Source organism: Plutella xylostella, chromosome 14, assembly GCF_932276165.1.
Source record: "Plutella xylostella chromosome 14, ilPluXylo3.1, whole genome shotgun sequence".
NCBI lineage: Eukaryota > Metazoa > Arthropoda > Insecta > Lepidoptera > Plutellidae > Plutella > Plutella xylostella.
Window position 1 is genome coordinate 4073689 of NC_063994.1, and position 26825 is coordinate 4100513.

Genomic DNA, 26825 nt, shown 5'->3' on the forward strand with positions numbered 1-26825 from the left:
TATTAAAAGCTAAACATTAAAAGCTAAACTTGCTTCCTAATTACTTAACACAAATGTTCCTTTATTTAATTAACACCTAATGTTCCTTTTTAGTTTTATTGTTCCTTACAGTATAGACGTTGGGTTCTAATCGTCCGAAATTATTCTAAGTACATTAAAAAATATTACCAAATAAAATATATTTTGTTATAACTAAATTATTCATTAAAATTAGTAACACTTATAGACGTCTCTATAGTGGTTTATAATACATGACTGCATTTTCTGTCAGTCAGTAATAGCAAAATTTAATTGCGATTAATGATTTTCATTTAAGGATCCTTTTAATCATTCAAATAATAAAATTTCTCAATAAAATTCAAATGGTTTTGAACATTTCACATATTAATGTGCTGCAACCATTATCATTTAAATTAAGTTTATTACGTATTTTTATTGGTTAACCGTTTCATAAATGGTAGCCGTAACATATCAGTTCGGTTCCATACAATATTGAACTATACTGGAGCCTTTTTATAGGACTTATCCTGTTCATATTAAATTAACTTATTGCCATTAATTTGGACTTACATAGTTCTTCTTCTATCGTGTAAAATGCACTAAGCTAGCTTCCTCCAGTGTTTTGCTACTCTTATTGCGAGATCATTGGCCTTCATCAGGTCTCCTTGACTGCATTTTGGGGCATTAGGACACTCTATAAGGTGTGACGTTGTCTGGAGGCTTCCGCAACTGCATAGAGTGCTGGCATTGGCTGGGAGCATATCCCATCGCCTTAAATTGTCCTTCGTCCGGGCAACGCCAGCCCGGAGGCGGTTTAGAGTTTTCCATACAGACCACTCTTCACCCCCTCCAGCAGGCAGCTCCTCGGCTGGCTGGACAAACTGACGCAAGTGGGAAGTATCGGCTCTCCAGCGGCTCAACCTGAAATCCTGCGCTGTCTCGTTAGTCAGCGGTTCGGTTGTGACGAAGCTTCTGCGTGATTTAAGGCGCTGCTGCTCTGGAACATGACCATACAGAGGATGGCGCAAGTCGTTCAGTTGTTTCCAGCGCTCTTTGGCCGCAGCGGCCTGTCTGCGAACCGCTGGCGGTGCTATTCCAGCGAGCAGGTATAGCTTATCAGTCGGAGTTGGTTTTAAGTACTTACATAGTTATAAATGAATGACCTTTTTACATTTTACATTTCACATTACATGTTACATTACCGGTAATTTAATTTATAGGTCTTCTTATATTTTTAAGGGGAACTGTAGTATTCCTATCCCTTATTACAACTGGTACTACATTTCTGGTAGTTTTTCCAGTAACCTTGGCCTTTTCGTACCTCGGTTTATCCTTTCCTTTTCGTTTATTAACGAGTTGGCTAAACACAATGTCATCCTCAGAAAGGTTTATTACATCATTTGGTTTATTAAGGATTAATTTATCTGCCTTTTCCCGTTTTTCCCTGTCCATTTTACAGTTTATGTATTTATATAGTTCTTTAGTAATCTTTGTGTGATCTTTCAAAAGCTGTTGCATAAATTGCTTACTAAAGTCAATATCCAAAGTGCTGAATGAGTCAGTGTGCCCGAATACTATTTCAAAAGGTGTATAACCTGTCATTGAATGTATAGTATTGTTATATGCCATTATAGCGTATGTCATAGTACTCGCAGCTTCCGCTGGCTTATGCTCATGCTTGGCTATTCTATAAATTTCAATTACTGTAGAGTGAAATCTCTCTATCATTCCCATAGAATTTGGGTTATTAGGCGTTCCTATATGTAACTCAATTTTATATAAGTTTAATGTTTCCTTTAATAAATTATTGTTAAATTCCGAACCTGGATTGCTACTAACTTTCCTTGGGGTTCCATAAAAAGAAAAGTATTTTATTAAAGCTTTCACTACTTCTGGCGTTGATCTATTTTGTAATTCAATTGCTTGTGCTAATTTGCTGAATGCATCAATAATTGTTAGGAATGTTTTTCCTTCAATAGAAAATAAATCGATAAAAATTTCTTCAAAAGGTTTAAACTGCGTTTGCGTTAATTGAATTTTTGGTTTAATTGGATTTCTATCATATTTCATCCTTTTACATAATTCACAAGTATTAATTATTGCTGCTACTGATTGTTGCATATCAGGCCAATAATAATTTCTTTTTAATTTACTTAAAGTTTCTGAAATTCCTCGGTGACATGTTTTTCCTTCATGATATTTCAAAATTAAATCTTTTTGTTCATCTTCATTATCTATTACTTGTACTCTAGTTGTACATTCCACGATGTTAATACTTCGTTCTTCAAATAGTTCAGTTAATATTTTACAGAAGATGTCTCTGTGACTTGATTCTTCGAAGTGAACATAAAATCTTTTATTAGGCAAAATATTTGCAATAATGAATTCTTTCATAAATTCTTTGTTTCCTATTGGAATTGAAACTTCTGATATTTTCTGACCTTTTCTAGTCAAATTATTAATTTTTAATTCATTATCTAAGTTTTTTCGGAAAATTATTTGATTTGATTTAGAATCTATAGCATCATTGGTTACTGTTAAAATATCGTAATCATCATCGTTTCCAGAGTTATCGCTTCTGACAGATAATGTCGTTTCGCTATTATTATCATCATTAATTAAATCTACTAATCCGCTGGTGCTTGTACTAGGAATCTGACTTGAATCTAACATGTTTAATTGAATTCGGGAAAGTGCGTCAGCATTAGTATTTTGCTTACCACTTCTGTAGATTATTTCGAAATTATATTCTGGAGTCTAAGCCTCCATCTAGTCAATTTACTGTTGGGCTCTTTCAAAGAATATAACCATGCTAAAGGTCTATGATCTGTGTAGATCGTAAACTTTTTCCCATAAAGATATGGTCGGAAATGTTTTACTGCCCATACGACTGCTAGTAATTTTTTTTCAATCGTGCTATAGTTAGTCTCAGCTTTATTTAAAGTTCTGCTGGCATAAGCTATTGGCTGGTCTTGGCCGATCTGACCTTGACTTAATACAGAGCCAAGTGCTACGTTTGAAGCGTCCGTTGTTAAAATGAACGGCTTCGAGAAGTCGGGGAATTGTAACAATGGTGCGTTAACTAATAAACTTTTGCATGTTTCAAAAGCGTTTAGGAATTGTTAGTGGCTTTGTGATTTTAGCAAAATCAGGAATAAACTTTCTATAGTACCCGATCAATCCCAGAAATGATTGAACTTGCTTAACCGTAGTCGGTAAAGGATAATTAACGACTGCGCTTATCTTATCGTCGTTAGGTTTTAGACCATCTTGGGTAATTGTGTGCCCTAAGTATAAGACTTCTTTCTTTAGAAATTCCGATTTGTCTAATTAAATTTTTAAATTGGCCGATCGTAATCGTTCGAAAACTTTTCTGAGTTTCAGGAGATGTTCCTGAAATGTTTCAGCGAAAATGATGATGTCATCTAAATAGATCATACAATGAATTCCTTGTAATCCTTTTAATATATAATCCATAGCTCTCTGGAAAGTAGCAGGAGCTGTTTTTAATCCAAACGGCATTCTTTTAAATTCGAAATGTCCGTACTGCGTACTAAAAGCAGTTTTAGCCATATCCTCTTCAGCGATTTCTAATTGATGATAACCAGATGCTAAATCAATCGTAGTAAAGTATTTGCTATTTCCTAGCTTGTCGAATATGTCCGCTATATTCGGTATTGGATATTTGTCGTCAACTGTGATTTCATTTAATTTACGATAATCGATCACCATTCTATACTTCTTTTCTCCAGTTTTGTAGGAACCACGTGAACAGGAGCGTTCCATGGTGAAAAACTAGGCTGGATAATATTTTCCTATAGTAATTTATCCACTTGTTGCTTAATCTCCGCAATTTGTACGGGAGCCTGTCTATATGATCTGACATAAATTGGATTATCGGAAGTAGTTCGAATGTGATGTTTAATCTTATTAGAAAATGTTAAGGGAATTCCTTCACAGTAAAATATATCTTTAAATTCGAAACACAATGAATAAATCAAGTCTCGTTCATGACTGTCAATGTGACTGATCCTTAATTTTTCATTTAAATTATCCTCCAGTAAGAGATTGTTAAGTACACATTTGTTAGAATTATTCTCTAAGGGAATAACTCGAAATGGTTTAAAAATGTTTAAACGTAACTCCGTGTTCGACTCATTGTTAACTACAATGTTAGCAAACCCGTGCACACAATGAACAATGGGGCTTTCAATCGACACGTTCGAGTCCAGCTGTGAGGTTACTAATCTGCCCTGACCATGGAGTAGGTCAGTGGGTATTTTAATCTCTATTCTACCGGCAGGTAATAAAATTTCTGAACGCGTGAAGTCGTAAACTTGATTATCGTCGCGCTCGATATTTAAAGTGACGTAATCGGTTTTAAGTCGTAAATTTTTAATATCCACTTTTGCTCTCAACACTGTTAAAAGGTCTATTCCTATCAAACCTTCGTATAAACCACCTATTTCATAGATGTAAAATTTATGAATTTTATTAATTTTGAAAATTTTATATACACTCGCGAGCAACCAAATCGACTCAAGCCTTGACGGCGCAAACATACATTAATACAAGTAAAATTATGAATAGAAATAATAAAAATGATATGTCATTTAAAAGCTTAAGATGTCAGCTTTAATTTGATATCATTATTATTGAAATCCATTCATCATTTTTGAAATAAATGATGTCTGAACGCAATTGTAGGAAAAACGGGAATTTAGGAAAAAAGGGTATGGGTATCGTATTATACAAATTAAACAAAAAATGTTAAGATAAAAATTTATTTATTTAAATCAATACTTTGTATTGCCCCCTCTTGCCCTAATTACAGCCTGCAGCCTGTTTCTCATAGACCTTATCAACTTTTTGACAGTTTCCTGAGGAATGCCGTCCCACTCCTCTAATAAAGCTGTCTTCAGCTCGTCCACGCTTGCAGGGACTGGATTCCTGGCCCGAACTCTTCTTTTGAGCTCGTCCCATAAGTGTTCGATGGGATTCAGGTCAGGACTGAGCGCAGGCCAGTCCATCGTGCGCAATTCCTTCTCTCTCAGAAACTGCCGACTGACTCGTGCCGTGTGGCAGCGGGCATTGTCGTGCATTAGCACGAAGTCTTCACCGACAAATTCTGCATAGGGCACAACATGACCGAGTAGAATGTCGGTGATGTACCGATCAGCTGTTAACCCGCCTCCTCGGCCGCCTCCAGGCACGAAAACAAGTGCGGTTTTTCCCTCTAGAGAAATACCAGCCCACATCATGCAGGAACCGCCGCCATATGCTACTGTTTCAGCGAAACAACATTGGGCAAATCGTTCCCCCGGACGCCGGTAGACCCGGCCTCTCCTGTCACTGCCATGCAGACACACTCTGCACTCATCAGTAAACAGGACCGACCGCCATTGCGCAATGCTCCAATCGAGATGCTCTCGAGCAAACTGAAGACGCGCTTGTCGGTGGCCTGCAGTCAATTTGGGGCCTGATGCAGGTCTTTTTGGTGTCAAGTTGGCTTCCTTCAAGCGTCTTCTCACTGTCCACTCGCTGACAGCCACTTGTCGTACACGTCTCAGTTCTTGCTGCACATCAACGCCCGTAAGGTGTCGATTGCGCAGCGAGGTTGAGACAATGAAGCGGTCGTCTCTCTCTGAAGTGCAGCGGTGGCGGCCCGTTCTTGGTCTTCGATTGAAGGCACCAGTCTCTTGGAACCGTCTGTATACTCGGGATACAGCAGACTGGCTCAAGTGGAGCTGGGCAGCGACTGCTCGCTGACTTAACCCTTGTTGCAGCAAGGCAACAACTTGAGCAGCTTCTTCTGGTGTGGTATCCATGGGTTTGCGAAAACAAGGAATACAATGCAACGAGATGTGTACCGGTCAACTTGCAACAAGCGACTGATAAGGTACACCGGATGTGGAAAGGTTTTATAGCGGGATCAGGTAGCGCAAGGCGTGGATTCCTAATGAGGTAATTAACACTGACGGGCAATTAAAATGCGTCATTAAATCTGCGCTTAGTTTTTTTTTATGGTATTGATCTTAATTGAAAGCCTAATTCTTCAGCTTTCGAATGACATATCACTTTTATATTTACCATTTATCGTTTTAGGAAAATCAATGTATATGTGCGCCGTGAAGGCTTGAGTCGATTTGGTTGCTCGCGAGTGTAGATTAATTTCGACAATTTGGTCGTGTTCACTTGTTGAATGTGTACTCACGACTTGGAATTTTTCTGTTTTTATATTTTCCTTATAGAATTTTTCTGCTATACTTTTATTAATAAAGGATCTCGTGCTTCCTGTATCAATCATAAATTTTGCATTATCTAGGCTTTTTATTTTTATATAGGGCAATTGTAGTTTCAATTGTGGCCCTGCTTCGAGGCATTGATTGAAAAATTTACCTCATCTGATTGTTTCGATGTCGATGGTTGTTCTACGCGTAAAGTGTTAGTATTTTTATTTTCCGGATTCGCGTTTAAACTTTTCTTTGAAACATACTTGGGTGGGAAAGGAAAGAACTTTCCCGGGAATCCCTGTGAGTTTAGTTCCTGACCTGGTCTAGGCTGATAATTTTTAAAATCGATCTCTTTAAATTTGTTGAATTTACGTTGAGAATATTGAGGGACCTCACTAGGCGGTATTTGTCCGGTTGACCTGGTTTTCGTCCATCATTTTGTACGTTTGAATACATAGGTGGATGTCTGAATGGGGGTGGTTTCGGCCTAGGAACCCATGTATAATATCTTAAATTACGGTTAAATTGATTATTACGTAGATTATATTGTTTCTGAAAGTTTTCCTCTTCCATTACTATTTCTAATGCCTGTTCGAGGGTTTCTGGTGCTTTAAGCCTTACTATCCTCATAAGTGGTTCAGGTAAGTTATAAAGAAATACATTAAAAGCTGTATTGTTATAAATTTTTACTTTACTTTCTTTTAATTCTATGTTACTATAATCTTGTAATTTTGCAAATAAATTACTTCGCGTTGATTGTATTCTATTACAGAATTCCTGAAATTTTTCGTTAGGTCTAATTTTCATTGTCTCAAGTTTTATAGCTATGCATTCTTCTGACCTAGGGTCTCCAAAATGTTGCTTCATTAGTTCTTTTAAACTCAACCAAGTGTTTATATCATCTCGTTCGCTCACTAATGCCGCAGCTTTACCTGCTAAACGGCTAGTTATAAATTGAAGGTTCGTAATCTCTTGATCAGCGCTACCTGTATCGTACAATGCCATAACGAATTCCGATTTTTTTATGAACAGATTAAGTTGACGATAGTCACCATCAAAGAGAGGGATTACCTTTAGAATATCCTGAGGAATAGTACTAACGGTATCCATTTTATAAAATTGCCTTTGATTGATACAAGAAAGTAATTGATTATTCGCGAGCTTTAATTATTAAAAGTGTCTTTCGCTTGAGCTAGGAGCAGAATTTAATTCGCAGTAGTAAAGTATACGCCTGTAGTGATTAAAAAGTTCTACTAATTTTTTAATTAGTTCGTTAATAACTTTTAAAAGAGTTCTAAGAGCTTCTATGTCTCTTGTACTATTTTTGGGCACACCTGTATGACTTCTTCGCATGTGTGCGCTCGCACTTATTAAATTAAAATTGAATGTTAAGATCACACAAGAGAACTATTACAATTATTGGGAATTTTATACGGGCTTTAAATCAGGCAATTAATTATGAACACAAATAGGTAATTCGCAGTGCGAAATATAAGGTTAGCCTGAAGGGCTAGTTAGAGGGTTTTAAATACCGTGATCTTCGGTGCGTCGGTGCCACCTGATGAGTGTTGCCCTCGCTCACGTAGCTCCGCTGCCCGATGATGTTGGCTGAGGAAGAGCCGCTGAGTTCCTCTTCCGAGCTGCTCTCCCGATTCTCTCCTTGCTGCTTCCGTTGGTTATCCGCTCTGCCCGAATGATTCTTGAGTCTTGTTGTGCTTGCTCTGGCCGTTTTCAGTTTTCTTCTTATTTAACGAATTTTTTCTTCGGCGTGACGCAATTTAATTGTAGAAACAATACTCGATGAGCTGCGCCACGTCCTGTCACGGTCGCCAGTTAAATTTGGTTGGGTGATACGAATGACGAGTGGTTCTTCAGAGGGTTGTTAGGTCGAAGGGTTGCACGGAGGTCTGACGGTGTTCCTCTGGATCCCGTTACCAGTAGTACTGATCTCGTGGTCGCTCGGTACAACGACTGTAAACCCGTAGAACCGTGGAAGGTTAGTCGGGGGTTCGAAGTCCGCCTTCCAGGGGTTTGCCGATGGTCCTCGAAGTTGAAGAATGCAGGCAGGGTGAAGAAACTGAATTTACCAATGACGGGGAGTTGGCCGGTTTGGAGTCAAACTCAAGACTTTGGTGAAACTTTTATTCAAGCGGAACACAATAGCGTACGGTACAGAGTTCAGGATGAGAATGGACGCTCTGGCTACGGTCGGGGTATTTATACAATGCAAGTAGCCTTGTTCTCTTATCGGCGCATGGTGGTGGAGATTAGTGATTCCTCGAAAAGTCGTAAAAGTGTTTTTCTCGACTTGGGTAATAAAATCCTCGATTCGTAGTTCCTGCTTTTTATACATACATATGAATATGGTTTTGTGCAAGTGTCATCTTGTCTAATAAAGTGTTAAATTTAATAGTTAAATAATCCTACTTAATGTTGTTGCGATACATTCCACATTAAGTGTTACAATTTATGCTCAAAATATTATAATAGATTTTAATCTGTCTCACGGTTGTCTTCTTATAGTATAATTAATGGCCGGATTATGATAACTATGATTATGGAATCTTTCGGAGGTATGCTCCCATATAACTAGGTACCTACCTTACCTTACTAATAATTTTTTTAATAATGAACAAACCAAACATGTTTTTTTTAATTTTTGATTGATTCCAACAAATCGTTTAATGATTGGGTCGAATCTTGGCTTGATTCCGATAAATTAGACGGACTCTGTGTTCTTGCGCTGGTACGAGTATGTGTCCTGGAGTTATCCGAAGAACTGGTTTCAAATGAAGCCGAGGGACTCGGTGCGGTGTAGTATCCTCTCGAGCTACAGTCAGCATTATTTTCCGAAAAAGTGGATAGATTTGGTTCAGAGTTGTATCCCCAGGAACTACTAGCGGTTGGGTCTGTAAAGGTTCTAAGGAAAGAATCTTCAGTTATAGACTGAGTCGTGCGAGGAGAACAGTAGAGATCGCATTTGGGATTTTGTCAGCCAGATTTAGAGTTTTACGAACTACAATATTATTAGATCCAGAAAAAACTACTACTTTAATTATGACATGCGTGCTACTGCATAATTTTATAAGAAAAACTGAATCGAGCATGATTTACGCTCCATCTCAATACTATGATGGAGATGACATAGTAACTGGTACACGTATCGATGGACAATGGAGATTAGAACAGCAGCAATTAACACCACTTGAAGCATGTGAATCCCTGACAGATGATGGGAAAGAAATAAGAAAAGAATTCGCACAATATTTTTCAAATGAAGAGTTTTTCGACTGTGCATCTAAATATTATTAAAAGACGTTAAAATAAAACTCACCTGCAACCCTCCATAGACAGTTAAACTTGGAATATTTTTGCCTTTAAGGAACATGAGTTTTTTAAATGCAAACCATTTACTTGACTCATTAGCTCCTGCACCAGATTTATTAGATTTACATTCTCGGTTAAATTGACCTACGAGTGATCGAATCTTTTTTTCAATTACTTTTTTATCCATATTAAATTCACTGGCAATTTCCATCCAAGCATCGTGTTTTTTTATTTCGGTCTTTGTAGCTCTCTGACATCGTGTTCCATAGTACTTCTCTTGCTTGAAACATTTCAATCAATTTGTAAACATCATCGTTATTCCAATTACCGGACATATTTTATTGCTTGGCGCACGCGCAACCACTAATACACACGCACAGCGATGCACGCTGACACAAAGGGACTGACAAGCGAGACACCACGCGCAGCGACCTGCGTACTCTAAGGGCGCCTTCAAATTAGTCGCTAAGTGTCGCGCGGCTGCAGCGCTGCAGCCGCGCTGCTGTCTAAATTCCATATAAATTATTAACGCGCGACTGCAGCGCTGCTGCGGCGCTGCAGTCGCGCATCTTTTAAATTACAAAATTTATATGGATTTTGACAGCAGCGCGACAATTGGCGACTAATTTGAAGGCGCCCTAACCCCCACCGCACCGCACCGCCTATCCCGCCATCACCCTTATAAAACGTTTACAAACAAAAGATAACACATGTTTTATTTTGTTTTGATATAAAATGTTTACTAACATTACTAAACATTTTCTAACATGAAAATTTATTGTGATTAAATGTTTGCTAACAAATGTTTACTAACGTTATTAAACATTTTCTAACGGCAATGTGGGAGCACCATATCACTGAGCGCGTCGAATTCGGAATACAATATAATGCAAATATCTTTCCATGCTGCATTCGAAATGTTCTTATATTTAAACTCTTCTAAACATTTATCCCACAAGACTGGCCTTTCACGGACCAGTGAGATTAAATTATCCATGTCTATGTTCTTGATAAATTCAGGTATGTCCATTCTGATAAATACTCTTTGACAGGCACCGCGCGCGACGTCCTTCCTCTCCTTGTGTAAGCGACTAACTAAACTCGTACATTTGTTGAAAACTACGTCACCGCTCGCCGCTGCCGCCGCGGCATAAAGGGCCGAAACACATAACGCAAACTGCTTATTTTTGCGGCGCCGCAACGCCAAAATCGGCAGTTGCGTTGCCGCGTTGCGGCGTCGCGAAACAGGGCATTATTTTATTTTATTTGTTAGGGATAACAAACAGTTATACATTAAAACTTAGATATATGATCTTAAATATGTTACATGACAAAATGTATAACCCACAGCGTTATCCACGTATTACTATGTTAAATATTAATTAAATAACAAAAACAACAGTCAGAACAGATGGTGTGTGTAAATTATGAAGTAAGTAAAGTATGTATGCAAATATAATGTAAGTAAGTATTTTGTGTATTACCCCAAATAATATTAATATTAATAATATTATGTATTATTGAAATATATAAACATCCGTGAATGCAACATTTTTATCAAGTAATATAGTTATTAATGTATATATGTGTTTATGTGTATATTATATGTATTATTACAATGTATTGTATAGTAGGTTTATTTATTCATTAGTATTGTTAAGAATGCGCAAGACCTCTTGTTTGTACTTAGAATGTGAGCTCGAGAATATATCAATGCCTAGGAAGAATGTGTTATAGTCATCTACCATTCGGCGCAACGGCGCGCGCAAGCCCGCGTTAGTGTTGCTGCCGGGAGCAGCGAACAGCCTGCGCCGGCGCACCGCGCGCAGCTGCGCCGTACGGGGCACTTCGTATGACAGGAGGCGAGTCAACTCAGTACAATTATACCTACCGTGACAGATGTTGTACAGCGTCATGGCGGACAGAAGTGTTCTTCTAGACTCAAGACTGGGTAGATTATATAGTTGCATTAATTCGGAGTAAGGTAGTCGTGAACCAGCGCAGCGATAGTGAACAGCTCGTAGAAATTTACGTTGTACTTTTTCAATAATATCTTTATATTTAGCGTAATAAGGATTCCATATTGCAACAGCGTATTCTAGTTGGGACCTAATCAAAGTCTTATAAAGGTAAATATATGTGGAGGGATGTACGAAGTCTATACTTGATCTCATGACGAACCCGTACATTTTATAGGCTTTGTTTACAATTTTATTAATGTGTTCATCAAGATGTAGTTTACAATCAAGTTGCACTCCGAGATCACGAAGAGAATCAACTTTAGTGAGTAACTGGCTACTAAGTAGGTATGGATAGTTGAATACATTCTTGTTTTTGGTGAAGTTGACAATATTACATTTTTTTATGTTTAGTTGTAGTTTATTACGCAGGCAGTAGTCTGAGAAACGAATTAGATCTTCCTGAAAGAGAAGGCAGTCTGAGGCAGTACGTATAATTCGATAAGTCTTAAGTCTTAAGATCATTGCCCTACCATTATGGTAGGGCAACCATTTTCTCGTGATTTTTGAGTGTGGATAGACGTCTCTCTGCGATGGATCGTAATAAACTTATTGCTTATTTGTTATTAAGAAGACATTATTCTATCTTAAAAATACGGCAAAAAAGATACTGGATACATCCATTAAGTAAGGGTATGATTCCAAATGGCGAGTTCTTTTCTAAAAAATACGAAGCATTAAAGATAGACGAAAAAAAATTTGTTGCCTACTTTCGAATGAGTATATCATCATTTGAAGAGCTATTAAGCGAGTTATCAAAATATATACAGAAGAAAAAAAATAAAGGAAGGAAACCAGTTACTGCTTTGGAAATGCTGGGCTTAACTTTAAGGTAAAACAAATAGGTTTCTTATTTTTTTTATTGATGTTTATGGCACTAGGAATCAAATGTTTAGTTTTATTTGTACCCCTGGCTTTATACACCTGTGGTACTAGCGGGGTGTAGATAAAAAATTTGCATCACTAGTGTTCATGGTTTGGGGGTACCTAGTGGTACAAAGCCAGGTTCAAATGAAACAAGACAGAATCAAATTAAGCTTTTTGCATTATACAATTTTCTTACTTTAAGAATACTTTAATATGCCTTAAAAAATGTAATGATCAATTTAAGAAAAATCAAACTCCTCATCTTGTGAAACATAGGAAGTAGCTGACGTTTCGTCCAGTAAAATGGTGAATTTATTGGACGTTGTTGGTTTGATGATGAGGTAGTCCTCTGTTCAGTAATCGAACTTCCAGGAGTAGAAGTGTGGTAGCCACTCTGAACCGTATTATCGTATCTCATAGTTGAATATCCTTGATTGTAACCCTGATGCTGATATTCTTGATTATAGCCGTGATGTGTATTTTGATGAATTGAAGGTTGAAGAATGTCCGTTAATATTTGAAGCACCCGACTTTGAAATATCAATGTTTGATTCTCATTTAACGATTGTAGAGATGGTAAAATCCCCTTGAAAAAATGCAAATGTCTATTCTCCGGTGTTTTTAATATTGCCAATAAATCTTCTTCAATATCATCCTTATCACCTGCCTTTCGTTTTCGTGGTTGACTTTTATAACGAGGCAATGCCGTTATTTCATTCTCAATATCTCCTTCCGCTACGCATAAACTGGAATCAGTTGCATTTTGTGAAACCTTTTTCAAAAACTGTAATTGTTTATTCAAGTGATATTCTTTAATTTTTGCAGCTCCAGCTCCTGATCGATTGGCATCTTTTAGTTTTTTTTTTATACACTGCCGGGCAATGAAAAAGTTCCACTCACAAAATTCCGACAGCAAACGATACCAATTTTTTCAAATAAAATATTTAAAACTGGAACAAAATATTACCGATTTTAGTTGTTAATATCCTGATGCTCTGTTAAATGTACTTTAATGTTGCAGAAGACTAGGCTTAAGCTAGGATTTTCCGTTTAGAAGTAATTAGGTGATTTTCTCAGTGGAACCTTTTCATTGCCCGTGAGTGTATTTAGCAAAATTATCTTTTATGGCCTTCCACTTCTTGACTAAATCATTACCTGCAACAAAAAACTTCACAAGTGAAAAATAGTAATAAAGACTAAAATTCCCTAGATTCCATTTATACTACATATAAAATTTGATATAACTTTCATAAGTACTTTCGGTCCATCCAATTTCATATAAATGGCTGGCCGCCGAAAAAGAATAATTTTCTGCTTTTTCTTGACTTTGGCAAGTTAAAAACTGATTGACTTTGCCTAGAACAACCATAATGTAAAATATTTATTGAGTACTTCTTTGAAAAACTACCTGTCTATCTTTGAAAATCTATTCCTTTAGCAACACTATTACCTGCGCGGTTTGAGTTTGATTATACCTACATTTGTATTATTTTATTATTTGCCTACTAATTATTATTTCATTTTAGATTTCTAGCAACCGGCAGTGACTTTAAAACCATGCATACGAATTACTTCCGAGGAGCAAGTACAATAGCAAAAATTGTAAGGACAGTTTGTCGCGCCATATGGAAACATCTATCAAGTCAAAATATACCTCCTATAACAAAACAGGTTCTAGAAGATGTCGCTATTGAGTTTGACAAGAAAGCAAATTTTCCTAACTGCATAGGAGCTCTTGATGGTAAACATGTCCGTATTACATGTCCTGCGCACAGTGGATCACTGTTTTACAATTATAAGGGCTATAATTCAATAGTTTTATTAGCTCTTGTAGATTCTAGATATAGATTCATTTTTGTCGATATAGGAGCGTATGGCAAGGAAAGTGACTCCACCGTTTTCCAGAACTCTAAACTTTATGATTTGATTATGACACGCAAATTACCTATTCCTGTACCAAAGCCTTTACCAGGTTCTCAAAATGAAACTCCATTTGTTTTTGTAGGAGATGAAGCATTCTCAATTTCGAATAACGTCATGCGCCCTTACTCAGGAAAACATTTGTCGGTACAACAAAGAGTTTACAATTATCGACTGAGTCGTGCCCGAAGATATGTCGAGTGCGCTTTTGGCATCCTAGCCAATAAATGGCGCATATTTCATCGATCTATGAATGTGCAATACGAATTTGCGACAGACATTATCAAGGCATGTTGTGTAATGCACAACTTTGTTTTGAATCGAGATGGAGTACAAGCGACCGATGACATTATCTTTGATGATTCTGATCTGCAAATGTTGCATTTGCCCACAGCAAATGAAAATAATTTAAGCCCACATCTAATACGGAATGATTTTTGTAATTACTTTTCCAGTGATGTTGGCGCCCTAAGTTGGCAATTAAACAAAATATTAATGTTCGTATCTACTCAGTTCAAAATACAAATAATACCTTAATACATTTGATTCAAACTATTTAACATGTTGTGAACTGCGAATAAACAATTTAAATGGCAATTTGGTTTTATTTATAGTATTTGTTTACCTTTTTGAATAAGAGCACGAGAAAAAAATATAATTTTAACTTAGAGAAAATCTTTTGCATAGGGCATTAAAATAAATGGTGTATTTCATATGATTAAAAAAAAAAGATACACGCTACTTACATTAAACTACAATTTAAACCGCGGATCAGATTTTTACGTTTTTACTACAGTAAAAATTGTAGTTTTATTGTGAATAGTGATCGCGTAAACCTAAGACTATATGTTACTACTTACCCAGTTTTGATTTTTCGGTTGAGTTTTTTTCCTTGTAATCAACATAAACGATCTCACAAATGCTTCTTGTTTTATAAATTTGTCTTTATAGGTTTCGTCACTAGTATCCCACAAACAACGGTGTTCCTGAACCGAAGATATAAACAGATCGACGTCAACGTCAGACATTTTAATTTTAAAACTGCTTCTCGGTTGACACGTGTTGTTTGCAAGAGTGTTAGAAACAAACTGCATCCTTGTCAACAAGTATGACGTCATAACGCTGGAATTCACGTCGTGCGTTGCGGCGCCGCACCGCTATAGCGCACTGCCGATTTCAGCGGCGCGGCGCCGCAACGCGCTTATGTGTTTCGGCCCAAAGACTCGCCGCCGCCGCCGCGGCGTCGTATGTAAGAGCCAAACCACACGGGCGGCGCGGCGCCGCACCGCAAGCCATTTCGCCGCGCTGGCGACCACACGGGCAGAGCGGCGTCGCAGCGGCGTCGCAACGATCTACGGAGCCGCGGCGGCGCCGCAGCGGTAGCATAATGAGGGGTTGTCCATCGCTACGTACGACAGTCTGTAATAACAATGGATCGGGAAAGACGTGTGCTGCTGCTCTTATTACTTCGCCACCGAAGAAATCGACGTAGAATCATACGAAAACACTGGATCAGTCCATTTATAGCCTTGAGGAATAGTGACGGACTTTTTTTCTTTAAAGAATATCAAGAGTTGGTTTTAGACGAAAAGAGGTTTTACAATTTTTTTCGAATGAGCGTATCCACTTTTCAAGGTTTATTGCAATCCTTAGAGCCCCATATACGGAAACAGTATACTAATATGTGGAATCCAATGGAGCCAATAGAAATGTTGGGTATCACTTTGAGGTAAGTACCGTAGAATGCTACAACTTTGCCTGGATTTTGAGGTTTTTTGTTCATGTAAACAAACCTATTTATTATTATGGATTACAAAAGGCTTCATTCAGAACTCAGACCTTATGCCTTGCAACCTAAGACTTAAATTCTTTAAAATCGTACAGGAAAATGGATTTATATGTGTTCAAAGTCGTAGGCAAAGTTGTAGCTGAAAGATACAACATTGCCTAGAAGGATATATAAATGAATAAACAGTCAATTTGATAGTTTTTTTTTCTGGGATGGGTGGTAAGTACATTATATTTAATCCCAACTAACTTATTTTTGCCATTCGTGTGATATATTTTTTTTCACAGATCTTAGGCAATGTTGTAGCAGGTTTCGAGAAATCTCCTTACAAAAATGTGTCGTTAGGATTAGGGTTGTGCCAAATAAATACAGTTATTAATTATTATTTTTTATTAAATTTCTAAATCAGTTGTAGGTACCCATCAATTTAGGTAAGAACTTAATAGTAATTTCCACTTCTATGGTAGGTATTAGTGTCCGGAAAATAAACGAGATTTTATATCTCTATATTAAAAAAAAACAACAAACAGTTTCTATTTTTAAACGACTATTACCTACCTATTATTGTAAAAATGAGATCAAAAATTGCCCTTATCTAGATTACATTTAAATTGAAAAAATAAAATAGAAACATTTAAAATAGAAACAAGCAGGTTACTGTATATTAAACTCATTAAACCTTTGTTTAAAAATGAATTGCCCCCGCCGAGTAGTTTGCGGTTTTGGCAAAACGGCAACAATATAATTTAAATCTGACACTGTGCAAATGTCGTCAACATTGGGGTATGTAAAAACTGTTCCCTTCTCACATTTTGATGTTTTTACTTTTCTTGCGAATTTAACCATTGGGATTTTGCCATTTAATGACAAAACTATCCCTACAAAATGCTTGACACTTTTTTTTGTCGCAAATTTTACAATTATCCAGTTGCCGTTTTCAAAGTTAACAGGATCTTCATTGTAGAATTTAATATCACTGAATCCAAAAGGACTTATGTTTTCTTGTTGTTCTACTTCAAATCTGTCGTCTTCTTGTTTTTCCAAACATTTTGCAACATACTCATCAAGATTTTCATATTCAGATTCATCTGTGTCAGCATGAAAAGAAACGTCCGATATTTCGCTGGAGTCGCTATCATGAAAACGTCTCTTTTTAATCAGGTTATCTGCAGTATTAGCTCGCCTTTTTTTACAATTATTTATTTTTTGCATCCATATCATGTAAAATCATTCTTTTCGGAGGGGAAGCTTCTTTGATAGTTCTAGTAGATGTGATCGTTATCTTCGATGTATTTTTTTTTGAAGTTTCATCCTTCTTCTATTCAGGCATTCTGGTAGTTTCCCGCAAAAAGCAGTGTTCATGTCAGAATTTTTTAGTATTTCAAAAAATTCTGACATGAACACTGCCTGAATAGAAGAAAGGATGAATGCATTTTCTCATTGGAATCAAAATTCTGCAAGTGAATGTTTATGACATTTGTACAAAGTCCAGAGAGACTGTCCGGTGTTATGAGCCCCAACGATAAATTCCTCGTATCTAATGCCGCAATGTCTTTAAATGTAGTGTCATAATCAAGCTCAAATATATCATACGCAGAATTCGTTTCTTGTTCTCTATGAAGGTGTGCTTTTTTTTATCTTTCATCTTAACAAACCTGAGTTTAGATGGTTTCGGTAAACTTGAGTCCTTCTTCTCTTTTACCGCTGATGTTTTATTTTGTAATTCAATACTATTAGTTTGACATACATCGTTCATTTGAACAAATCTTAATTTCGATGGTCCTGGTATACTTAATTGTTTCTTATCTGTAGGTTTCAATTCTTTTTTTTCTTTTTGATTTAAGTCTTTTTTCTCTTTTTGTTTTGTGTCTCTCTTCTCTTTGTTTTGTTCTTTTACCTTTTTAGCTTTAGCTATCTCTTCGGCTTCTTCTGTGGATATCGATTTACCAGGTGTCACTTGGAGCTTGCTGTTATGACCTGTTTTTAATGTCCGTGTTTGTCTATTGCTTTCTAGGAATTCCAAAAGGCAGGAATCAAATTGGTGAATATTTTTTTCGTCCACTGTAGGAATTTTAATAGTCACCTTTGATGGATTGAATTCAAATTTCAAATTCAAATTCAAATGGTTTAATCGACGTAAAATTTTACAATTATTTGTCGATAGTCATCTACCACCATTTCACTAAGGCCCCGTCATTGAGAAGGAAAGAAATGGCGAAAGAAACTCCTCGAGCATCTTTTCAGCTTTTTCCTTATAATCTATTACAATTTTTACTTATATCTAGTACCTACAATTTTACTTAAGTACCTATATCCATTTCATTTTTTCCATAGCCTTAGCTGAGGTGGACAAGACCACGCGTTTTTGTCGTTTAAATAATCATTTATACTATAGTAAGCTTTACTACATAATGTAGCTTTAACATAATTCTTAAATTTGTGCTCAGTAAGGTTTATTGCTTCATTTGATAATTTATTATAAAAACGTATACAGTTCCCTATGAATGATGTGTTTGTTTTCGAAAGTCTGAGTGTGGGGAAAAGCAACTTATTTTTGTTTCTGGTCTCAATACCGTGAGTGGCTCCTACTTTACTAAATGAATTTAAGTTTTTACGAACATACATAATATTTTCATAGATATATTGGCATGGAACAGTTAGTATACCTATTTCCTTAAACGTATCTCTTAATGAAATTCTAGACCCTAATACATATATGGCTCGAATCGCTCGTTTTTGCAGAACAAAGATTTGATTAATGTCAGCCGCTCGTCCCCACAATATAATTCCGTAAGACATAACACTATGAAAATAACTAAAATACACAAGCCTGGCTGTATCTACATCTGTTAACTGTCTAATGGTTCTAACCGCATAAGCTGCAGAACTCAATCTACCGGCTATCCTCTCAATATGGGGTCCCCATTGCAACTTTGAGTCAATTGTAATACCCAGGAATACCGTTTCATTTACTAACTCTAGCTTATCGTTGTTCAATGTCAAATATGTCTCTACTTGTCTTACATTAGGCAAAGTGAATTTAATACATTTTGTTTTCTTGGAGTTAAGAGCTAAATTATTTACAGTGAACCAATTAGCAACTATGGAAAGAGTACTGTTTGCATTGTCAAAATTGACTTCTTGTCGCTTCAACTTAAATATAAGTGAAGTATCATCAGCAAACAATACAATCTCACATAATTTATCTACCAAAAACGGTAAATCGTTAACATATACAAGAAACAAGAATGGTCCTAAAATCGAGCCTTGGGGAACACCCATACTGACAGGACAGCCAGCCGAACGCACTCCATTTATGTCAACTAGTTGAGTTCTGTTGCTCAAGTATGATTCCAATAATGTAAGAGCTTTGCCAGTTAGCCCATAATATTTAAGTTTCATAAGTAGAGTGGCATGATCCACACAATCAAATGCTTTCGATAGATCGCAAAATACACCCACAGCATCAAGACGTTCCTCCCAAGCACTAAATATGTGTTTGACCAACGCGACACCAGCGTCAGTTGTAGATCGACCTTTGGTGAAACCGAACTGTTGGTTATGGAGAAGGCTGTGAATATTAAAGTGCGAAAGCATTTGATGCAGCATAATTTTTTCAAATATTTTACTCAGTACTGGCAAAACTGATACAGGCCTAAAATTATTGGGATCATTTTTCTCACCAGATTTAAAAAGCGGTATTAGTTTACTAAGTTTCATCAAATCGGGGAATACACCGACCTCAATGCATCTGTTAAAAAGATTAGCCAAGTGGGGTGCTAGGATATCAATAACATGACTAATAACTTTAACGGACATGCCCCATAAATCTTCTGTCATTTTTAAATTTAATTCTTTATAAGTGGTAATTATGGTCTGTGTATTTATACCATGAAATTGAAAGTCGAGATCGCAAGGCGGTGCATTCCCTCTTAGCAAACGTTCAGCTTCAGCGCAAGATGAATCAAGGTTCTCAGTTGTAGCTATCGGTATACTACGGAAAAAATCTTCAAAGACGGAAGCCACTTCTTCACTAGATGAAACAATTTTATCATTAATTTTAAGTTCAAAATTTAAATCACGTGGTTTATTCTTCCCGGTTTCCGTATTAATGATATTCCATACGGTTTTAATCTTGTTATTAGAGTTTTTAATCTTTCTATTTATATAATCTGATTTAGCTTGGTGGCAAACGGCTTTGAATATCTTTGTATATTTCTTTACATAATCTCTAAAGTTATCGTCATGAGTAAATGTACGCTGTTCATAGAGATCATATAATTTACGTCTGCTCTTATAAATTCCCGATGTTGCCCAGTCATTAAGACTTAGTTTACAATTAACATCTACTTCTTTCTTAGTGAACACGTTTTCAAATTCTTGAGACAAACCTTGAAATATTTCCTTAAAGGCATCATTGGGATTTCTTTCAGAGCTTCTACAGTAGCCAAGTTTACTGTTCAATCGAGATTTAAACTTATCAATTCTGTATGATGTTACTGGTCTGAACTTGAAAGTGGCTGACTTACGTTCAAAAGTACAAGGAAACGTAATAATTTGCCCACTGTGGTCGGATGGTAAACAATTGATTACAGAATGATTAGTAAAATCACAATTACAGTAAATATTGTCAATACAAGTGGCTGAGGTGGGAGTAATTCTGGTAGGTTCCAGGAAGACATTACTTAAATTATATGACTTGAACAAATTAATTATACAACATTTCATAGAAGTCTCAACTAATAAATCAATATTAAAATCTCCCACCACGACCACTTGTTTTGAGCTCAGATAAGATGGTAAGACTATCCTCCATCACTTTCTCAAATACTTTATAGTCAGAAGAGGGGGGCCTGTACACGCTTAAAATTATATACTTGTCCATCTCAACACAAGCTAGTTCAGCTATTCTTTCGACCGATAATTTTACAATATCTTTCCTATCCTTACATTTTAAATTTTTCTTTACAAATATTAATGATCCTCCTTTGTCTAACGATTTCCTATTAAATGAGCTAATAACATTGTAATTTTTTACATTAAAATTCATGTCATCATTTTTAAGGTGATGCTCAGTAATACAAATTATGTCTATGTCGTATTGTTCTAAAAATAACTCTAGCATTAGAAGTTTGCGAGAAAGCCCCTGAATGTTCTGGTGTACAACTCTCAGTTGCTCATCTCTTGTCGTGCATGGCAGTTTAAATTTACATTAGTATTACTACTAACTATCGTATCAGTTGGTCCTACTTCTGTTATACTACTTATAACAGGGTCATAAATATTGTAAGCTAACAATTTAGCTATCTGTCGCTTATAAAACTTAGGTACAAATAATGTACTCTTGGTCAAAATAAAATTGTGAATAAATTTATTTGTATCGAAAAACATCATCTGTTCCCTATGACCAAATGTCATGTAAAAAAAAGTTTGAAAGGGAATATTCCAGAACCTTCAAAACCTTTTCGAATATTATTTTCTTTTGTCATCTCTATTTTGTTCATTAGGTCTTGTAGCAGCTGTGGGAAATGACATTTGTTGATTGAGTTTGTGTTTTTGTATGAAGCTTTATAATTAGTTAAGATTTCTCGCCATTTTCGCTTCAAAGGACCAAAAAATGCAACATCCAGAGGTTGAGTGAGGTGGGTAGCGTTTTTAGGAAGAAAAACGAATCTTATATTGTGGGTTTGACACAATTGAATTGTTTCAATGCTTAAATGCGATGCTAAATTGTCCCCCACTATGACTTTCACACCATCTCTTGTATCTGCCCAAGGCAGTACAATAGTCTTGAACCAATCGTCGAAACACATCATATCGAACCATCCCGATTTGGTGCGATTGTATCGAGCATTTTTTGGTCCATTTTCGCACCACCTAGCCCATAAATGATCTGCTTTATAGACGACGTACGGCGGCAAGCAATCTCCATTAGCAGTTACGCTGAACATGATCGATACTGCACTCTTGCTGGCATTCATAACCCTTTCTGGGTGCTTTGTACCTTTTTTAAAAATACACATTTTTGACCCCGGATCATCACTCAAATTTGTTTCATCGAAATTGAGTATGTTGGTATCGGGAACATCCTTCAGCGAAGTTTCGAGATTGCTGTAGTACTCGTTCATTTCTTCAACAGTTTTTGCAGCACGGCTTCTTTTGATGTTTTGTGTTGCCCTTTGCGAAAAATTGTGTCGTTCTAAAAACAGATGAGCCCAACGTTCACCAGGCATTTTACCATCAAATAGATGAGTTTTTCCGATTTTCGAAAGGTAGTGAAATACTACAATACGCAAATCTAATAAACTAAGCGGACATCCAAATCTAGCTGAGACATTCACTGCTTCTGCAATGTGAGCCTCTTCTTCGGTCGATAACTCTGTAGGTCGACCGACCGGTTTGTCATGAATGCTTTTGGCTTTATTTAAAATCGTCCGGCGTGGAATCCCAAACTGCTTTTCTGCTTCGTATGAAGAGATAGCTTTATCTCGCACAAGATCAGCAGCCACTTTTAATGATTCTTGAGAATAATCAGCATAACTTCGAGAACCCACTTTTCTCCTACTTCGTTTTTTAGCTTTTTTCATCTTCATACGTCTAAAACAAATACAAAATAGACATCATTGAAAATTTGTTCAGTTTATATAGTAGAAAAAACTCTTGAAGTATTCGTAGTTAATAATGTTGGACGATAAATGAGTTTTAGGGAGTCATGAGAAATGATAAGCTAAATTTCATTTTAAAATATCTGTAGTTACCAAGAGTACAAAGCCTAAACTGAGCGTATTTATACTACTCACCTAAGAAGACACTAATAGTAAGTACCTAAGCTTTATATTGTTAGACTGTTAGATATCATATTACCTACTATATTACTACAACCTCCAACATGACTAAAGTAACGACTACCTCCGTAAATAGTAGTTTTATTCATCATATAAATATAATTTATTTTTTAAACTGATGTGTGACAACCCTAGGCCCAGGCAATGTTGTATCATTTAAGTTTTTGAAACCTTTGACAACATTGCCTATTAGGTTATTTCGCTCAAAACGTGTGGTTTTATTATAATCCTTCAGGAATTCAGAAAATAGACAAAAATTACATACCCTGGGGACCTATTTCTTTTAAAAACACCTTTTTTTCACACCGGAACACTAAAAGTTGTCGAGCACTAAAATTCTGCACATTCGCCGTACGGACCTTTTTCCTCAACTGTCAGCACAATATAAATGTTACCACTCTAAAAAAATAAAGATAATGTTGCCAACTTAAATAAAATTATATCCAAATGGTAGAAACTGAGAAAATATTATGGAAAGATTAGACATCGTAGTCCAAAAAAAATAGGCAATGTTGTCCACGAAAGGCAAAGTTGTAGCATTCTACGGTAATGAAAATCTTTTATTTTTTCAACTTGCTTTATTCGAGTTAAGTACAAATGGTGTAACACACACGACTTTGTTTTATATATTATAATAGATTTTCAAATCAACTTCAGGGCAATATTATCACTTACATGTTTGCAAAGTCATATTCAATCTCTTCGCTATTTTGAGACACTTCAGAACCTTGATTTGGAGATTGAAATACAGCAGAATTTGAGTTTATTGAACTGTACGTACCCGTACTTTGGTAATTTCGGGTTTTTGATACCCGTGTGATAATTGCTCTTCAAACGCAAAGGACGAATGTGGAGTCGATTGTCCATAGCGCATTTCCGTGATTAGTTGTAAAACTTTTGTTTGGAAAGTCAGGGTCTGAAGTTCGGTAAAATCTTCTATAGATGGCAGTATGCCTTTAAAAAAGGACAAGTGGCGATTCTCCTTCTCCTTAGGAGCTTTTAATGCTTCTAATGTATCTTTTTCAAAATCATCCAATTGTATAGTGCCACAAACTTATCTGTTCCGGTGAGAGCGAACTAAATTGGTCCATATAATCTATGTCAATATGAAATTCATTTAATCTCTGATTTTTTATTGGAAAGAATTCTGACATTTTATAAGTGATGCTACTAAAAAAGTTCTTTACCGAAAAAAGGAAAAATTGCGATCCATTTCTGGGCAATAATTTTTTCTTAATATTTTTATACAAAAAGATAAATCTAAATATTTACTTGCTCAAGTAAACTAATACAAAAATAACAAATATTTCAATATAATTGCTGTTCCCGCGAGCTTCGCTTCGCCTTAATAAGTTTTCCCGTGGGAATTCCGCGATATAAAGTAATATATGTGTTTGTTTGTTTCAATGTATTTATTAAACATAAAAAAACACAGTACAATTAATAATGACCCACAAAACCAGTTTACTGGTTTGTCTGTGAATTCCGACTTCACTCTTAATAAACTAATTATATTATATTCTATTTTTTAAGGGTATTTAATCCAGGGTGTCAGCTAACTCCATTCCAAATTTCATTAAAATCGGTTCAGCCGTTTTGACGTGAAGAAGTAACAAACATACACGCATACATACATACATACATACACACATACACTTACAAACTTTCGCATTTATAATATGAAGTAGGATCACGACTCACGACCAATGTATCGAATTAATTTTAATTGCTTTATTTTATTCTTTAGCATGGCATCACTTCCTACTAAATTCAGGGATAATAAACCTTTTTAATCAATTTCAAAAAAAAGATTGTCTATTCGGTAAGTACATGTTCGGTATGTATGTAAGATTATTGGAACTGCACCATCTTGACATATGACAATATATTAGGGCTAATAAACAAATATTCAAAGTTTAATAAATATTTATGTACCTTTATTTATATTATTTAAATTTAAATTTTGAAGAAAAAATGTTAAGGGTGAATTTGTTGGAAATTGTGGGTCAGGAGAAACACAAATACCAAAAGTGTATAGTGGACGAAATGGCCGCAGCACAAGGCATTACTGTGCTTAGACTGCCCCCATATCATTGTGAGCTAAACACTATAGAATTGGTGTGGGCTCAAGTGAAGGGGCATGTCGCAAGACACAACACAAATTACAAAATGGCGGAAGTTAAAAAACTATTACTAGAAGGTATAAAAAATGTTACTCCTGACAAATGGCAAGAATGCATCAGCCACACAATAAAAGAGGAAGATAAGATGTGCACTCTCGACGATTTTATTGACAGAGTTACAGAGTCTCTAATAATTAATGTCAGCGATGCTGATGATGAAGATATTGATGATGATGATGATGATATTAGTGATGATTAGCTGGGCAGCATTTGGCAAACTTCGTCAAGTCTTCTCGTCGCCCATACCACAAAGTCTCAAGACGAAAGTCTTTGATCAGTGTGTCCTACCGGTTATGACCTATGGGGCTGAAACGTGGACACTTACAGTGGGTCTGGTTCACAAACGGAAGGTCACTCAGCGAGCTATGTAAATAGCTATGCTTGGAGTCTCTCTGAAAGATCGCATCCGGAACGAAGTAATCTGACAGAGAACTAAAGTCACCGACATAGCTCACCGAGTTAGTAAGCTTAAGTGGCAGTGGGCTGGTCACATCTGTCGAAGAACCGATGACCGATGGGGTAAACGTGTTCTGCTGTCTTACTCCCAGCGATGAGTCGCTGACACAATTTCACCTGTACCTATCGCTAATTTGGTACCTCCACCGCACATTTTAGACGCACAGTTTGCTGTGACGTCATGCAAGCCAGTCAGTGCACACAATACAATTTTATAGAGCGACATCTCTTTTTTTTACATCTATTCAAAAACGAACGCAACATCGGCCTGACATCGGCGTACTACGGCTACCGTTTCAAAAAGAATTACTAGTTGTTTTTAGATATAATTTCTACGACAGCGATAATTATATAGGATAATTGAGATTATCTTTAATTGTATTTTTCACTGTTTGTGATATATTTAGGTACGGTAATTATTTCTCACCGTAGGTAAATCCCCTTTTAATTTGGAGCGCCGCACTTAATAAAATGGATACAGGGACTAAAAAATATATATTATAGTCTCAGATGTCCAGACTCGTATTGAAAAAGTGCCCAGCCCAAAAAGGTTTGTGATCTCTGATTTGTCTATAATTGATAACTGTCAGAATTCCGTAAGATTACTAATTACAGTGTAGTAAGTAATGAGGTATGGACCAATTTAGTTCGCTCTCACCGGAACAGATAAGTTTGTGGCACTATAATGTTCTCTTTCGGGTGACAGGAACATAGCGGGACGGCCCAGGAACAGGCACATCATCTGTAGAACTCATGGTCGATGCATCAGCTAAGTTTAAACTATCGTCCGTGGCATTCTGTGCTATTTTGGTTAAAAATAATAGCTGATTGTAATAATGATATTTTGCAAGCTTTTTAGCGGCTGAGCCGGATCTCGAGGCTTCTTTAATTTTTTTAAAATGTTTGAAAAAGGTGTCTTTGACATTTTTCCACTTTTTCACAACAGTATTACCTGAAATGAAAATCAAATATTACATGTATATTTGTAGGTTCATCACGTCTTTTTTTAAGGTCCTATAGAGATCCTTTTGGCGATAATAAATTTTTCTCGGCGGTTTTGAAAGGAAAAATTGTGAAATTGATACGAAAAATACTATGAGTCATTTACTAGGGCACTATGGAATTAGATTTTAAAAATATGATGTGATCAGAAAGAAATAGAACAAATAGACGGGTGGCGCTAGTTT

At 36.3% G+C, this 26825-nt stretch overlaps 2 protein-coding genes and 1 pseudogene across 2 annotated transcripts; 1 reads left to right on the top strand and 2 right to left on the bottom strand.

Moving 5' to 3' along the window:
• Nucleotides 1–12057: 12057 nt before the first annotated feature.
• On the bottom strand, nt 12058–15518 carry LOC125489428 (annotated as a pseudogene).
• LOC125489426 (protein ALP1-like) lies at nt 13555–16534 on the top strand. Its single transcript, XM_048625295.1, has one exon. The coding sequence runs from the start codon at nt 14003–14005 to the stop codon at nt 14900–14902; it is 900 nt and encodes a 299-aa protein (XP_048481252.1). The 5' UTR covers nt 13555–14002; the 3' UTR covers nt 14903–16534.
• Nucleotides 16535–16685: 151 nt separating this feature from the next.
• LOC119693967 lies at nt 16686–24032 on the bottom strand. The gene is made up of 3 exons (XM_048625288.1): nt 23265–24032; nt 21590–22751; nt 16686–18252 (listed from the first exon to the last, which is right to left on the bottom strand). Exons 2-3 carry the CDS (start codon nt 22745–22747, stop codon nt 17692–17694), a joined length of 1719 nt encoding a protein of 572 aa, XP_048481245.1. The 5' UTR covers nt 22748–22751; nt 23265–24032; the 3' UTR covers nt 16686–17691.
• Nucleotides 24033–26825: the final 2793 nt, after the last annotated feature.

Coding starts and splice junctions, on each gene's coding strand:
- LOC119693967 (XM_048625288.1), bottom strand. CDS start 22,747: ATGAAGATGAAAAAAGCTAAAAAACGAAGTAGGAGAAAAGTGGGTTCT. Junction 18,253..21,589: donor AAGGTTCTGGAATATTCCCT/TTCAAACTTTTT, acceptor TTGAAATTTGAA/TTCAATCCATCAAAGGTGAC.
- LOC125489426 (XM_048625295.1), top strand. CDS start 14,003: ATGCATACGAATTACTTCCGAGGAGCAAGTACAATAGCAAAAATTGTA.